Raw genomic sequence first — 14,519 nt, 5'->3', positions numbered from 1 at the left:
AGAGCCTAGGACTTGCCAATCAGAAGGTCGGCAGTTCGAATCCCCGTGACAAGGTGAGCTTCCGTTGCTCGGTCCCTGCTCCTGCCAACCTAGCAGTTCAAAAACACGTCAAAGTGCAAGTAAATGGCATTTCCGTGCCATTTCCGTGCACTGCTCTGGTTCGCCAGAAGCGGCTTAGTCATGCTGGCCACATGACCCGAAAGCTCCCTCGGCCAATAAAGCGAGATGAGCACTGCAACTCCAGAGTCTGACTGGACCTAATGGTCAGGGGTCCCTTTACCTTTGCCTTACTCCTGGGTGCATCTTTGCCATGAGAGGCTCAAGCAACCTCTGTTGTTGTGAGTGCCTTTTACCAGCTTTGTCTGATACACTGGCTGTAGCCATATCAGAATTGGGATTGCATGGCCACTGTAGTCCACACATTGGTAATTTCAAGACTAGATCACAGAAATGTGCTCTATGGGAGGTTTGCCTTTGGGCCTGGTGCAGAAGCTTCAGCTGGTGCAGAATGCAGTGGCTAGTGTGCTGATGGGAAGAAGAAGAAGAAGAAGAAGAAGAAGAAGAAGAAGAAGAGGAGGAGGAGGAGGAGGAGGAGGAGGAGGAGGAGGAGGGTAGTAGTAGTAGTAGTTTGGATTTGATATCCCACTTTATCACTACCCGAAGGAGTCTCAAAGAGGCTAGCATTCTCCTTTCCCTTCCTCCCCCACAACAAAACCCTGTGAGGTGAGTGAGGCTGAGAGACTTCCGAGAATTGTGACTAGCCCAAGGTCACCCAGCAGCTGCATGTGGAGGAGCGGGGAAGCGAACCCAGTTCCCCAGATTATGAGTCTACCGCTCTGAACCATTACACCACTTAACCACTACACCACACTGGGTGTACACACTAAAAAAAACAGGGGTCGTGGTGAGAAGGAAGGAGCAGGCTAGCCTTTCTGTTCTGCTTTCTGTTCTGCTTGTGTGTCTCTCTGTCTGCTTCCCTTCTTCTCCCTTCCATCATCGTCTCTCCATCCTGCTGCTTCTCTGCAGGTTGCAATAGCAGAGGGAGCAAGAGTACTATTGGCACAGAAATGGAAACAAGAACAATTACCAAGGAAATAGAAATGGCAGACGAAATTACTGGACTATGCAGAATTAGGCAAGATGACAGGAAGGATTGGAAACCTGCGGGATCAGAGATTCTCAGAGGGCTGGAGTCAATATGTGAACTATCCGAAAAGCAATTGTAATCAACAGATTACGCGAGTAGGATTGCAAGAAGTTTTGTAAGGAGGACTATGTGAAATATTGCAGAGAAAAGTATGAAGAGAATTATGAGTGAAGGACTATTAAAAGTAATAGTAAAATTATTGAAATGCAGATAAGGATTTCATAAGTGATAAGGATTGAAAAATCTTCAGATGTGGTTGATGGAAGTCCAAAAAACTGAATAAGATGAGAAAACATATTTTTTGTGTGTTTTTGGTTATTATATATATATATATATATATATATGCAGGTTTTGGTGTCCTCGGGTGTCTTCCCGTGTAAAAGTTGGGGTGTCTAGGCGACGTTTCGACGAGGTCTCACTCGTCATCTTCAGGCTGGTGCTTTCGGCTTCTTGTTACTGGAACAGAGCGGGATCTCAGTGTTTGAGTTCCTATAAATACTGTAGAGGGGTGTGGTGTATTGCCTCAAAAGTTCTGGGCAGAGGGGAAGTTCCCAGGCTAGTGTTCTTTTCTTCTTTTGTTCCTTAATTACTTGAGGGATATCTTGAGTGATTTCTTGAGTGATATTCTGAGTACCACTTAGGTGGGTCATTAGGTGTGGATTAGTTGCTAAAGCCTTCGTGTCTTGACCTCTTGAATTTGTGAAGAGTTTTTCTGGGAAGATGGCTGTACTGCACTTAGTTGTGCTCTGGCTTGGCTTCGTGTATAGGGGCGAGCTGTGGTTTTGTGCCCTGTGCCAGCCAGATCTGTGTAGGGATTGCAGGGGGGTGCAGCATCCGGAGGTGCCACTATGGTTTGGTTACTGGATGGTGTCTGTAATTTATCTGTGGAGAGGGTCTGGGTTTGGGTCTGGTGTGGTTGATTGGTGGTGGCGTTCTGTGTGCCTCTGGATCTGGTGTCGGTTTTTGTGGGGAGGGCTAATTTCCAGATGTCTGGCAGGCGGGACGTGTCGTCACGCTTGTTCATGTTGTGAGGGTGTTTCTCTATCTCGATGGCTTCCATGATTATTCTCTTGTGGTGATGTTCCATGTTAAAGAGCAATTTGGAATCTGCAAAATTAATTTCGTGTCCTGTTTCTTTCATGTGTTGGAAAAGAGAGGAAGATTTTTCTTCTTTTTTGACGGCATTCTTGTGTTCTGCGATACGTGCATTTATTCGTCTGTTTGTTTGTCCAATGTACGTGGCTGGGCAGACTTTGCAGGGTATTTCATAGACCCCTTGGTTTTCCAACTGGATTTTATCTTTGGGGTTTCTGAGGATATTGGCTATTTTTTGGTTGGTGCAAAAGGCTGTTTTGATATTGTGTTTATGGAGGATTTTGCTAATTTTATCTGTAGTGCCCTTGATATAAGGAAGGAGGGCCATGCCATTGTTTTCTTCTGTGTCTTGGTTTTTGGGGGGTGTTTCTTTTTGGATTAGCTTCGTAACCCTGTTTTGCTGGTATCCATTGGCGATTAACACATTTGAGAGATTCTGTAACTCAGTTGTCAAGTGGTCTTTGTCAGCCAGGCGTTTGGTTCTGGAGATAAGGGTCTTGGCTACGGAGTTTATTTGTGCAGGGTGGTGGTGTGATTGAGCATGTAAGTAGCGGTTGGTGTGTGTTTTTTTCCGGTAGATAGTGTGTCCTAGGGAGCCATCAGGTTTTTTGTAGATTAGGACGTCAAGGAAGGGAAGCTGGTTGTTGGCTTCTATTTCCATAGTGAATTGTATTTTGGGGTGTAGGCTGTTGAGATGTGTGAGGAAGCTATCTAGTTTTTCTTTCCCGTGTGGCCAAATTACAAAGGTGTCGTCAACATATCTGAGCCAAAGTTTGGGTTTGTGTTCTGACTTGTCTAAAGCATTGGTTTCAAAGTGTTCCATGTACAGATTTGCGATGACCGGTGAGAGGGGTGATCCCATAGGTGCTCCTTCTATCTGTTTGTATCTTTGTCCATTGTGGATGAAGTACGTGTTGGTTAGGCAGTGGTTGGTCAGGTCCAGGATGTATTCGGGGGGATTGTATTTGTTTTGAATGGCTGTCAAGGCTTCATTAATGGGCACTTGTGTGAAGAGAGATACAACATCGAAGCTCACAAGTAGGTCATCGGGATGTAGGTTTTGCTTCTTTATTGTTTCTATGAACTGGAAGGAGTTTGTAACGTGTGAAGAGATGGATTCTGCATAGGGCTGAAGTTGCTTAGCGAGAAATTTAGCGAGATTTTGTAGAGGTGAGCCTATGGAGCTGACTATTGGTCTGAGTGGTGTTCCTTCTTTGTGTATCTTGGGGAGGCCGTAGAGTTTGGGGCATCTGGATGATTTTTCTCTGGGGATGATTCTTAGCTGGATTTCTTCACTGATAGGAGAGGCTTTTATTTTGGATTTGGTGGTTTTTTCCAGATAGGTGGTGGGATCTGTTTTTATAGGTTGGTAGGTAGGGTCTTGGAGTAGATTTGATAGTTTTGCTTGGTAGTCCGATGTGTTCATCACAACAGTGGCATTACCTTTGTCTGCTGGGAGAATGATTATGTTGTTGTCTTTCCTCAGGTTGGTGAGTGCTTTCTGTTCTTCTTTGTGTAAATTGCTTCTGGGTGGTTTGCTGGAGCAGAGGATGTTGGTGACTTCAAGTCTGATTTTATTGGCTTCATCTGGGTTGATTTTGGTTAGGCTAGCTTCGACTCCGCATATGATGTTTTCCGTGGGGATGCGTCTCGGGGTAACTGCAAAGTTGAAACCTTTGGAGAGTACTTTGGTTTCAGTTGAGGTGAGGATCCTGTCTGATATGTTATGTACTGTTTGTTTCATGGGTTGTTGTGGAGGGTGGCTGGGCTTCTGGCGTCTCTCTAGTTTGTGGAGTTTGTTGGTGTGTGTGTCTGTCTTATGTGAGGTCTCAGTTTCAGCTCTCCAGACGGCTAGTTGTTTGCATTTGTCCCAGAGTGCAGGGTGGATTTTGTTACAGAGTTTGAGGTGAAGAGTGAGCAGATCTTTGTTGGTTTGGTTTAGTAGGTATCTTTTCTTATGTAGTTCGTTTCTGATTAGGGATAGTTCAGTTCGTTTCAGGATCCTTTCGGTAGCTGGGGTTTTAGAGTGGAATTTAAGTTGGAAGCATGTGGGAATTAAGTTGTTGTCTCGGCAGTTGCGTAGGAACAAGAGATCACATAAGATGGTGGCTCTTCGGATTTCTAGTTTCTCGTAGGTTCTTGTCAGCTGGAAGGTTTCCTCCCCGTAGAGGTGAGATATTTGTTTTCGTAGATTTTCACGGGTACAGGAATGCAGGTTTTGGTGTCCTCGGGTGTCTTCCCGTGTAAAAGTTGGGGTGTCTAGGCGACGTTTCGACGAGGTCTCACTCGTCATCTTCAGGCTGGTGCTTTCGGCTTCTTGTTACTGGAACAGAGCGGGATCTCAGTGTTTGAGTTCCTATAAATACTGTAGAGGGGTGTGGTGTATTGCCTCAAAAGTTCTGGGCAGAGGGGAAGTTCCCAGGCTAGTGTTCTTTTCTTCTTTTGTTCCTTAATTACTTGAGGGATATCTTGAGTGATTTCTTGAGTGATATTCTGAGTACCACTTAGGTGGGTCATTAGGTGTGGATTAGTTGCTAAAGCCTTCGTGTCTTGACCTCTTGAATTTGTGAAGAGTTTTTCTGGGAAGATGGCTGTACTGCACTTAGTTGTGCTCTGGCTTGGCTTCGTGTATAGGGGCGAGCTGTGGTTTTGTGCCCTGTGCCAGCCAGATCTGTGTAGGGATTGCAGGGGGGTGCAGCATCCGGAGGTGCCACTATGGTTTGGTTACTGGATGGTGTCTGTAATTTATCTGTGGAGAGGGTCTGGGTTTGGGTCTGGTGTGGTTGATTGGTGGTGGCGTTCTGTGTGCCTCTGGATCTGGTGTCGGTTTTTGTGGGGAGGGCTAATTTCCAGATGTCTGGCAGGCGGGACGTGTCGTCACGCTTGTTCATGTTGTGAGGGTGTTTCTCTATCTCGATGGCTTCCATGATTATTCTCTTGTGGTGATGTTCCATGTTAAAGAGCAATTTGGAATCTGCAAAATTAATTTCGTGTCCTGTTTCTTTCATGTGTTGGAAAAGAGAGGAAGATTTTTCTTCTTTTTTGACGGCATTCTTGTGTTCTGCGATACGTGCATTTATTCGTCTGTTTGTTTGTCCAATGTACGTGGCTGGGCAGACTTTGCAGGGTATTTCATAGACCCCTTGGTTTTCCAACTGGATTTTATCTTTGGGGTTTCTGAGGATATTGGCTATTTTTTGGTTGGTGCAAAAGGCTGTTTTGATATTGTGTTTATGGAGGATTTTGCTAATTTTATCTGTAGTGCCCTTGATATAAGGAAGGAGGGCCATGCCATTGTTTTCTTCTGTGTCTTGGTTTTTGGGGGGTGTTTCTTTTTGGAAAAAACCTATCTGGAAAAAACCACCAAATCCAAAATAAAAGCCTCTCCTATCAGTGAAGAAATCCAGCTAAGAATCATCCCCAGAGAAAAATCATCCAGATGCCCCAAACTCTACGGCCTCCCCAAGATACACAAAGAAGGAACACCACTCAGACCAATAGTCAGCTCCATAGGCTCACCTCTACAAAATCTCGCTAAATTTCTCGCTAAGCAACTTCAGCCCTATGCAGAATCCATCTCTTCACACGTTACAAACTCCTTCCAGTTCATAGAAACAATAAAGAAGCAAAACCTACATCCCGATGACCTACTTGTGAGCTTCGATGTTGTATCTCTCTTCACACAAGTGCCCATTAATGAAGCCTTGACAGCCATTCAAAACAAATACAATCCCCCCGAATACATCCTGGACCTGACCAACCACTGCCTAACCAACACGTACTTCATCCACAATGGACAAAGATACAAACAGATAGAAGGAGCACCTATGGGATCACCCCTCTCACCGGTCATCGCAAATCTGTACATGGAACACTTTGAAACCAATGCTTTAGACAAGTCAGAACACAAACCCAAACTTTGGCTCAGATATGTTGACGACACCTTTGTAATTTGGCCACACGGGAAAGAAAAACTAGATAGCTTCCTCACACATCTCAACAGCCTACACCCCAAAATACAATTCACTATGGAAATAGAAGCCAACAACCAGCTTCCCTTCCTTGACGTCCTAATCTACAAAAAACCTGATGGCTCCCTAGGACACACTATCTACCGGAAAAAAACACACACCAACCGCTACTTACATGCTCAATCACACCACCACCCTGCACAAATAAACTCCGTAGCCAAGACCCTTATCTCCAGAACCAAACGCCTGGCTGACAAAGACCACTTGACAACTGAGTTACAGAATCTCTCAAATGTGTTAATCGCCAATGGATACCAGCAAAACAGGGTTACGAAGCTAATCCAAAAAGAAACACCCCCCAAAAACCAAGACACAGAAGAAAACAATGGCATGGCCCTCCTTCCTTATATCAAGGGCACTACAGATAAAATTAGCAAAATCCTCCATAAACACAATATCAAAACAGCCTTTTGCACCAACCAAAAAATAGCCAATATCCTCAGAAACCCCAAAGATAAAATCCAGTTGGAAAACCAAGGGGTCTATGAAATACCCTGCAAAGTCTGCCCAGCCACGTACATTGGACAAACAAACAGACGAATAAATGCACGTATCGCAGAACACAAGAATGCCGTCAAAAAAGAAGAAAAATCTTCCTCTCTTTTCCAACACATGAAAGAAACAGGACACGAAATTAATTTTGCAGATTCCAAATTGCTCTTTAACATGGAACATCACCACAAGAGAATAATCATGGAAGCCATCGAGATAGAGAAACACCCTCACAACATGAACAAGCGTGACGACACGTCCCGCCTGCCAGACATCTGGAAATTAGCCCTCCCCACAAAAACCGACACCAGATCCAGAGGCACACAGAACGCCACCACCAATCAACCACACCAGACCCAAACCCAGACCCTCTCCACAGATAAATTACAGACACCATCCAGTAACCAAACCATAGTGGCACCTCCGGATGCTGCACCCCCCTGCAATCCCTACACAGATCTGGCTGGCACAGGGCACAAAACCACAGCTCGCCCCTATACACGAAGCCAAGCCAGAGCACAACTAAGTGCAGTACAGCCATCTTCCCAGAAAAACTCTTCACAAATTCAAGAGGTCAAGACACGAAGGCTTTAGCAACTAATCCACACCTAATGACCCACCTAAGTGGTACTCAGAATATCACTCAAGAAATCACTCAAGATATCCCTCAAGTAATTAAGGAACAAAAGAAGAAAAGAACACTAGCCTGGGAACTTCCCCTCTGCCCAGAACTTTTGAGGCAATACACCACACCCCTCTACAGTATTTATAGGAACTCAAACACTGAGATCCCGCTCTGTTCCAGTAACAAGAAGCCGAAAGCACCAGCCTGAAGATGACGAGTGAGACCTCGTCGAAACGTCGCCTAGACACCCCAACTTTTACACGGGAAGACACCCGAGGACACCAAAACCTGCATTCCTGTACCCGTGAAAATCTACGAAAACAAATATCTCACCTCTACGGGGAGGAAACCTTCCAGCTGACAAGAACCTACGAGAAACTAGAAATCCGAAGAGCCACCATCTTATGTGATCTCTTGTTCCTACGCAACTGCCGAGACAACAACTTAATTCCCACATGCTTCCAACTTAAATTCCACTCTAAAACCCCAGCTACCGAAAGGATCCTGAAACGAACTGAACTATCCCTAATCAGAAACGAACTACATAAGAAAAGATACCTACTAAACCAAACCAACAAAGATCTGCTCACTCTTCACCTCAAACTCTGTAACAAAATCCACCCTGCACTCTGGGACAAATGCAAACAACTAGCCGTCTGGAGAGCTGAAACTGAGACCTCACATAAGACAGACACACACACCAACAAACTCCACAAACTAGAGAGACGCCAGAAGCCCAGCCACCCTCCACAACAACCCATGAAACAAACAGTACATAACATATCAGACAGGATCCTCACCTCAACTGAAACCAAAGTACTCTCCAAAGGTTTCAACTTTGCAGTTACCCCGAGACGCATCCCCACGGAAAACATCATATGCGGAGTCGAAGCTAGCCTAACCAAAATCAACCCAGATGAAGCCAATAAAATCAGACTTGAAGTCACCAACATCCTCTGCTCCAGCAAACCACCCAGAAGCAATTTACACAAAGAAGAACAGAAAGCACTCACCAACCTGAGGAAAGACAACAACATAATCATTCTCCCAGCAGACAAAGGTAATGCCACTGTTGTGATGAACACATCGGACTACCAAGCAAAACTATCAAATCTACTCCAAGACCCTACCTACCAACCTATAAAAACAGATCCCACCACCTATCTGGAAAAAACCACCAAATCCAAAATAAAAGCCTCTCCTATCAGTGAAGAAATCCAGCTAAGAATCATCCCCAGAGAAAAATCATCCAGATGCCCCAAACTCTACGGCCTCCCCAAGATACACAAAGAAGGAACACCACTCAGACCAATAGTCAGCTCCATAGGCTCACCTCTACAAAATCTCGCTAAATTTCTCGCTAAGCAACTTCAGCCCTATGCAGAATCCATCTCTTCACACGTTACAAACTCCTTCCAGTTCATAGAAACAATAAAGAAGCAAAACCTACATCCCGATGACCTACTTGTGAGCTTCGATGTTGTATCTCTCTTCACACAAGTGCCCATTAATGAAGCCTTGACAGCCATTCAAAACAAATACAATCCCCCCGAATACATCCTGGACCTGACCAACCACTGCCTAACCAACACGTACTTCATCCACAATGGACAAAGATACAAACAGATAGAAGGAGCACCTATGGGATCACCCCTCTCACCGGTCATCGCAAATCTGTACATGGAACACTTTGAAACCAATGCTTTAGACAAGTCAGAACACAAACCCAAACTTTGGCTCAGATATGTTGACGACACCTTTGTAATTTGGCCACACGGGAAAGAAAAACTAGATAGCTTCCTCACACATCTCAACAGCCTACACCCCAAAATACAATTCACTATGGAAATAGAAGCCAACAACCAGCTTCCCTTCCTTGACGTCCTAATCTACAAAAAACCTGATGGCTCCCTAGGACACACTATCTACCGGAAAAAAACACACACCAACCGCTACTTACATGCTCAATCACACCACCACCCTGCACAAATAAACTCCGTAGCCAAGACCCTTATCTCCAGAACCAAACGCCTGGCTGACAAAGACCACTTGACAACTGAGTTACAGAATCTCTCAAATGTGTTAATCGCCAATGGATACCAGCAAAACAGGGTTACGAAGCTAATCCAAAAAGAAACACCCCCCAAAAACCAAGACACAGAAGAAAACAATGGCATGGCCCTCCTTCCTTATATCAAGGGCACTACAGATAAAATTAGCAAAATCCTCCATAAACACAATATCAAAACAGCCTTTTGCACCAACCAAAAAATAGCCAATATCCTCAGAAACCCCAAAGATAAAATCCAGTTGGAAAACCAAGGGGTCTATGAAATACCCTGCAAAGTCTGCCCAGCCACGTACATTGGACAAACAAACAGACGAATAAATGCACGTATCGCAGAACACAAGAATGCCGTCAAAAAAGAAGAAAAATCTTCCTCTCTTTTCCAACACATGAAAGAAACAGGACACGAAATTAATTTTGCAGATTCCAAATTGCTCTTTAACATGGAACATCACCACAAGAGAATAATCATGGAAGCCATCGAGATAGAGAAACACCCTCACAACATGAACAAGCGTGACGACACGTCCCGCCTGCCAGACATCTGGAAATTAGCCCTCCCCACAAAAACCGACACCAGATCCAGAGGCACACAGAACGCCACCACCAATCAACCACACCAGACCCAAACCCAGACCCTCTCCACAGATAAATTACAGACACCATCCAGTAACCAAACCATAGTGGCACCTCCGGATGCTGCACCCCCCTGCAATCCCTACACAGATCTGGCTGGCACAGGGCACAAAACCACAGCTCGCCCCTATACACGAAGCCAAGCCAGAGCACAACTAAGTGCAGTACAGCCATCTTCCCAGAAAAACTCTTCACAAATTCAAGAGGTCAAGACACGAAGGCTTTAGCAACTAATCCACACCTAATGACCCACCTAAGTGGTACTCAGAATATCACTCAAGAAATCACTCAAGATATCCCTCAAGTAATTAAGGAACAAAAGAAGAAAAGAACACTAGCCTGGGAACTTCCCCTCTGCCCAGAACTTTTGAGGCAATACACCACACCCCTCTACAGTATTTATAGGAACTCAAACACTGAGATCCCGCTCTGTTCCAGTAACAAGAAGCCGAAAGCACCAGCCTGAAGATGACGAGTGAGACCTCGTCGAAACGTCGCCTAGACACCCCAACTTTTACACGGGAAGACACCCGAGGACACCAAAACCTGCATTCCTGTACCCGTGAAAATCTACGAAAACAAATATATATATATATATATATATATATATATATATATATATATATATATATATATATATGATCTAGAATAGATCTCCAGCTTCTGCCTGCATCTGTTTCTGCAAGTGCTACAGGCAGAACTGTGGAGCCAACCCAGCCTTCACAGTTTTGATTTCTGCTTGCTATGTTGCCTAATGACCATCAGCATAACCTGTTCTTAGGATGGCACTCTCTCCAAGGTCCAGAAATCCCATTCCTGCCACAGAACCAAGTCTTCAGTCTGGCCTCCCTCTCCAGGAACCTAGATCTTGAACCAGGAATCTTCCTATGGGTGGAAGATGATGGCAAACAGAGCTGAGATAGATTGGTTTGATCACACGACACAGTCTGCCCCTATTGAAGACGCACGAATAGACAGCTGCCAAATCACTCTCCAGCCTCTCAGAAAATGGAAATGCTGGGATCTGGCCTTGTGATTGGCAGTGAAAAACCCACAGCTTTGTGCCCTGATAGATATGGCAATCCTTTTATTTAAATTACACTCATACTCCCTTTTGTACCATGTGGTTCTCAAAGCAGTTATGTCTGGCCACTGGATGGGCATATTTGAAGGAAATAAAGTTCTTGATTTAATCCACTTTTTAATTCCTCATAGAAATATTTACCTTGCACTTGCAACAGAAGGGTTTGTCTTCTTTGATCTATGATTGGTTGAAATCTATGCACCACAAAGCCTTCTCATCCTCTATTTGGAAATACACTTTTATAGTCGATTCCTCAACAGGTGAAACAACCCCTTAACTGGCAAAAGACTGACAGAATAATAGACCTTTTCTGAAACTGAGAACCAAATTCAGCTATGAATGAAAAGGTGCACTCCCTGACCAATGCTTAGATAAAAGGAGGAGGAGGAGAACAGCCACACAGGAAATGTGGCCTCTGAACACTTGGCCACTTCTCAGAATTTCTGCTATGATCTTTACAATGGAAAATGTAATAGTTTTTCATTTCCCGAAACAGTGGTGAAGCAAAGACACAGTGTGTTAACAGAACTCTTAGCTTGTTGTCTTGTGGTTTCATTTATTTATTTTTAAAAAGGAGTGGCATTACACATATTATCTGAAACCGTGGGGCAGAAATGTAAAATAAAGATACTTGCTTTGGGAGAAAATATGCAGTCCTGGCATAGAGTAAAATCTGATAAGGGTGGTAAGGAGTGGGTGGCACTGTGGTCTAAACCACTGAGCCCCTTGGACTTGCCGATCAGAAGGTTGGCGGTTTGAATCCCCGCGACGGGGTGAGCTCCCGTTGCTCAGTCCCCCGCTCCTGCCAACCTAGCAGTTCGAAAGCACACCAGTGCAAGTAGATAAATAGGTACCGCTGTGACGGGAAGGTAAACGGCATTTCAGTACACTCTGGTTTCCATCACGGTGCCCTGTTGCTCCAGAAGAGGTTTAGTCATGTTGGCCACATGACCCAGAAAACTGTCTGTGGACAAACACTGGTTCCCTCGGTCTGAAAGTAAGTTGAGCGCCACACCCCACAGTCACCTTTGACTGAACTTAACCATCCAGGGGTCCTTTACCTTTTAGCTTTACCTAATATCTGGTAAATTCCCCTTTGCCTTTGGCTACAGATTCTTCACTTATTGCATTATAATAGTATTATATTAATATAAATCAATGAAAGGGAACTCAAGGGAACTGACAAACTGGCTGCTTTTGTTCCAATACACTAGCAAAGGTTTGGATTTTAATGACAGTTGCCCATTTGAGGCATAAAACATTACCCATAATACACAAATTATTACTAGGGCTTTTGGCTTCCTGCTGTAAGTCAATTAAGGACCATCCTGGCAACTGCAGACTATTCTGGGCTGTAGGCGATCTTGCAAGCTGCACAAGAAGTCAGTGGCCAACTCATTGTTCAGAATGAGATTGTTTCTTACTTCCAACACTTGGCCCCATTTTGTGCTTATATCTGGAAAGCTGCTTTCATGCACATCCAATGAGATAAAGAACTGCATGCATCAGAAATAACGCCATTTCGCCTTATCATACCACAGCTGTTTACTTTAGCAGGGTCCGATACTGTAAACCTGAAAAATAAAGTAAATGATTTGTTGTTATCAGGATATTGTTTTCATTTCCACATCAAAACCTTTCCTTTCACTCCAAGCTCCTAAAAGAACTCCCCTGGCAATCCCCACCTTGGGGGAGGGCAGGTTATAAATGTGGGGGGGAAATGGTTTAAAGCACTTTAAGGCTTGCTGGTTTTTTGAATATGGCCTTTAGAAGTTAAGCAAAACCCAACATTATGTTTTTGTCTTTTGTTGAAAACCATTCATTTTATACAATTATAGAATTAAAGAGTTGGAAGGGACGCCCAAGGGTAATCTAGTATCCAACCCCCAACGTTGCAGGAATCACAGTCTCTTCACTCTCAGCAGTGCCAAATTAGTGCCGTTTGTTTCTATTGCTTAATTGTTTGCGGTCGTTATGTCGGGCTGCCATATGTCCAAATTTTCAATTGACACCCAGAGGGAAATTTTTGAAAAATCACAGTTTTTCAGCCTTTTTGTAAAGAAAAATGCTTCTGGTGTATCCTGGTTTTTAACTGATTGAAATATGGCAACCCTAATTTATGTCTTGATACTGTTATGATTTGCATTTTAAATTCTGTGCTCCACTTTTTAAGCTGGCTTATTGCTTAGTTGTACTGTATTTTTTACTTCTAGTTGTTATTGCCAAGTTTTTACTGGAGAGTGTAAGCTGTTAAGGAGTTAACCAGGGCTATTGACTGTCTGGCTCCGAAGCTCCCTCTCCGACTGCATGGAGCCTGGACAGCCCCGTGGTTTTCCCCAGAGCTGAGGGCGATGAAACAATTGTTGAGATGGCTAGACTGCCAGTGGCGGAAAACTCATTCTGAATCAGACCGGACACAGGCTAGAGCTCAACATCGAGCCTACCAAGTGGCAATGGTGACGGTGAAGAGGGCCTTCTTCACTGCCTCTATTGCATCTGCAGAAAACAGCAGCAGGAGACTCTTTCAGGTGGTTCGCAATCTATCGGAACCACCTGCATCACTGGGACGGCAGATTCCTCAAGAGTAACTGTGCCCCTGAAGGACCAGGTGACCAGCCTGGGAGTCATTTTGGACTCACAGCTGTCCATGGAGGCGCAGGTCAATTCTGTGTCCAGGGCAGCTGTCTACCAGGTCTACCTGGTATGCAGGCTAAGACCCTACCTGCCCGCAGACTGTCTCACCAGAGTGGTGCATGCTCTAGTTATCTCCCGCTTGGACTACTACAATGTCCTCTATGTGGGGCTACCTTTGAAGGTGACCCAGAAACTGCAATTAATGTGACAGCTAGACTGGTGACTAGGAGAGGCCGCCGGGACCACATAACACCGGTCCTGAGAGATCTCCATTGGCTCCCAGTACGTTTCCAAGCACAATTCAAAGTCTTGGTGCTGACTTTTAAAGCCCTAAACGGCCTCGGTCCTGTATACCTGGAGGAGCGTCTCCACCCCCATCGTTCAGCCCAGACACTGAGGTCCAGCACCGAGGGTCTTCTGGCGGTTCCCTCAGTCCAAGAACTGAAGTTACAGGGAACCAGGCAGAGGGCCTTCTCTGTAGTGGCGCCTGCCCTGTGGAACACCCTCCCAGCAGATGTCAAGGCAATAAACAACTGCCGTGTTTTTCGCTCTATAAGACGCACCAGACCACAAGACACACCTAGTTTTTGGAGGAGGAAAACAAGAAAAAAAATTTCTGAATCTCAGAAGCCAGAACAGCAGGAGGGATCGCTGAACAGTGAAAGCAGCAATTCCTCTTGCTGTTCTGGCTTCTGGGATAGCTGCGC

The 14,519-nt window shown here is 44.8% G+C and overlaps 2 protein-coding genes across 5 annotated transcripts in view; one reads left to right on the top strand and one right to left on the bottom strand.

The window, feature by feature from the left end:
* Nucleotides 1–14,519, top strand: part of LOC310701827 (early activation antigen CD69-like) — a 98,947-nt gene that overhangs the window by 45,146 nt on the left and 39,282 nt on the right. The gene's annotated exons all lie outside the window — the stretch shown is intronic.
* Nucleotides 1–14,519, bottom strand: part of LOC310701933 (killer cell lectin-like receptor subfamily B member 1B allele A) — a 71,965-nt gene that overhangs the window by 46,442 nt on the left and 11,004 nt on the right. For 2 of the 3 annotated variants that reach the window (XM_083493486.1, XM_083493484.1), the window contains exon 6: nt 10,811–12,752. The exons of the other annotated variant lie outside the window; for it this stretch is intronic. Coding sequence is in view for 1 of the 2 variants with exons in the window: in XM_083493484.1 (XP_083349610.1) it covers nt 12,629–12,752 (124 nt within the window). In the remaining variant the exon portion in view is untranslated. Of the gene's footprint in view, nt 1–10,810; nt 12,753–14,519 lie in introns of those variants that run through there. 3 annotated transcript variants of the gene reach the window in all.

Source organism: Podarcis liolepis (assembly GCF_965112155.1).
Source record: "Podarcis liolepis genome assembly, chromosome: 2".
Classification (NCBI taxonomy): domain Eukaryota; kingdom Metazoa; phylum Chordata; class Lepidosauria; order Squamata; family Lacertidae; genus Podarcis; species Podarcis liolepis.
Note: the sequence above shows the minus strand (reverse complement) of the source record. Positions and strands in the feature narration are given on the sequence as shown.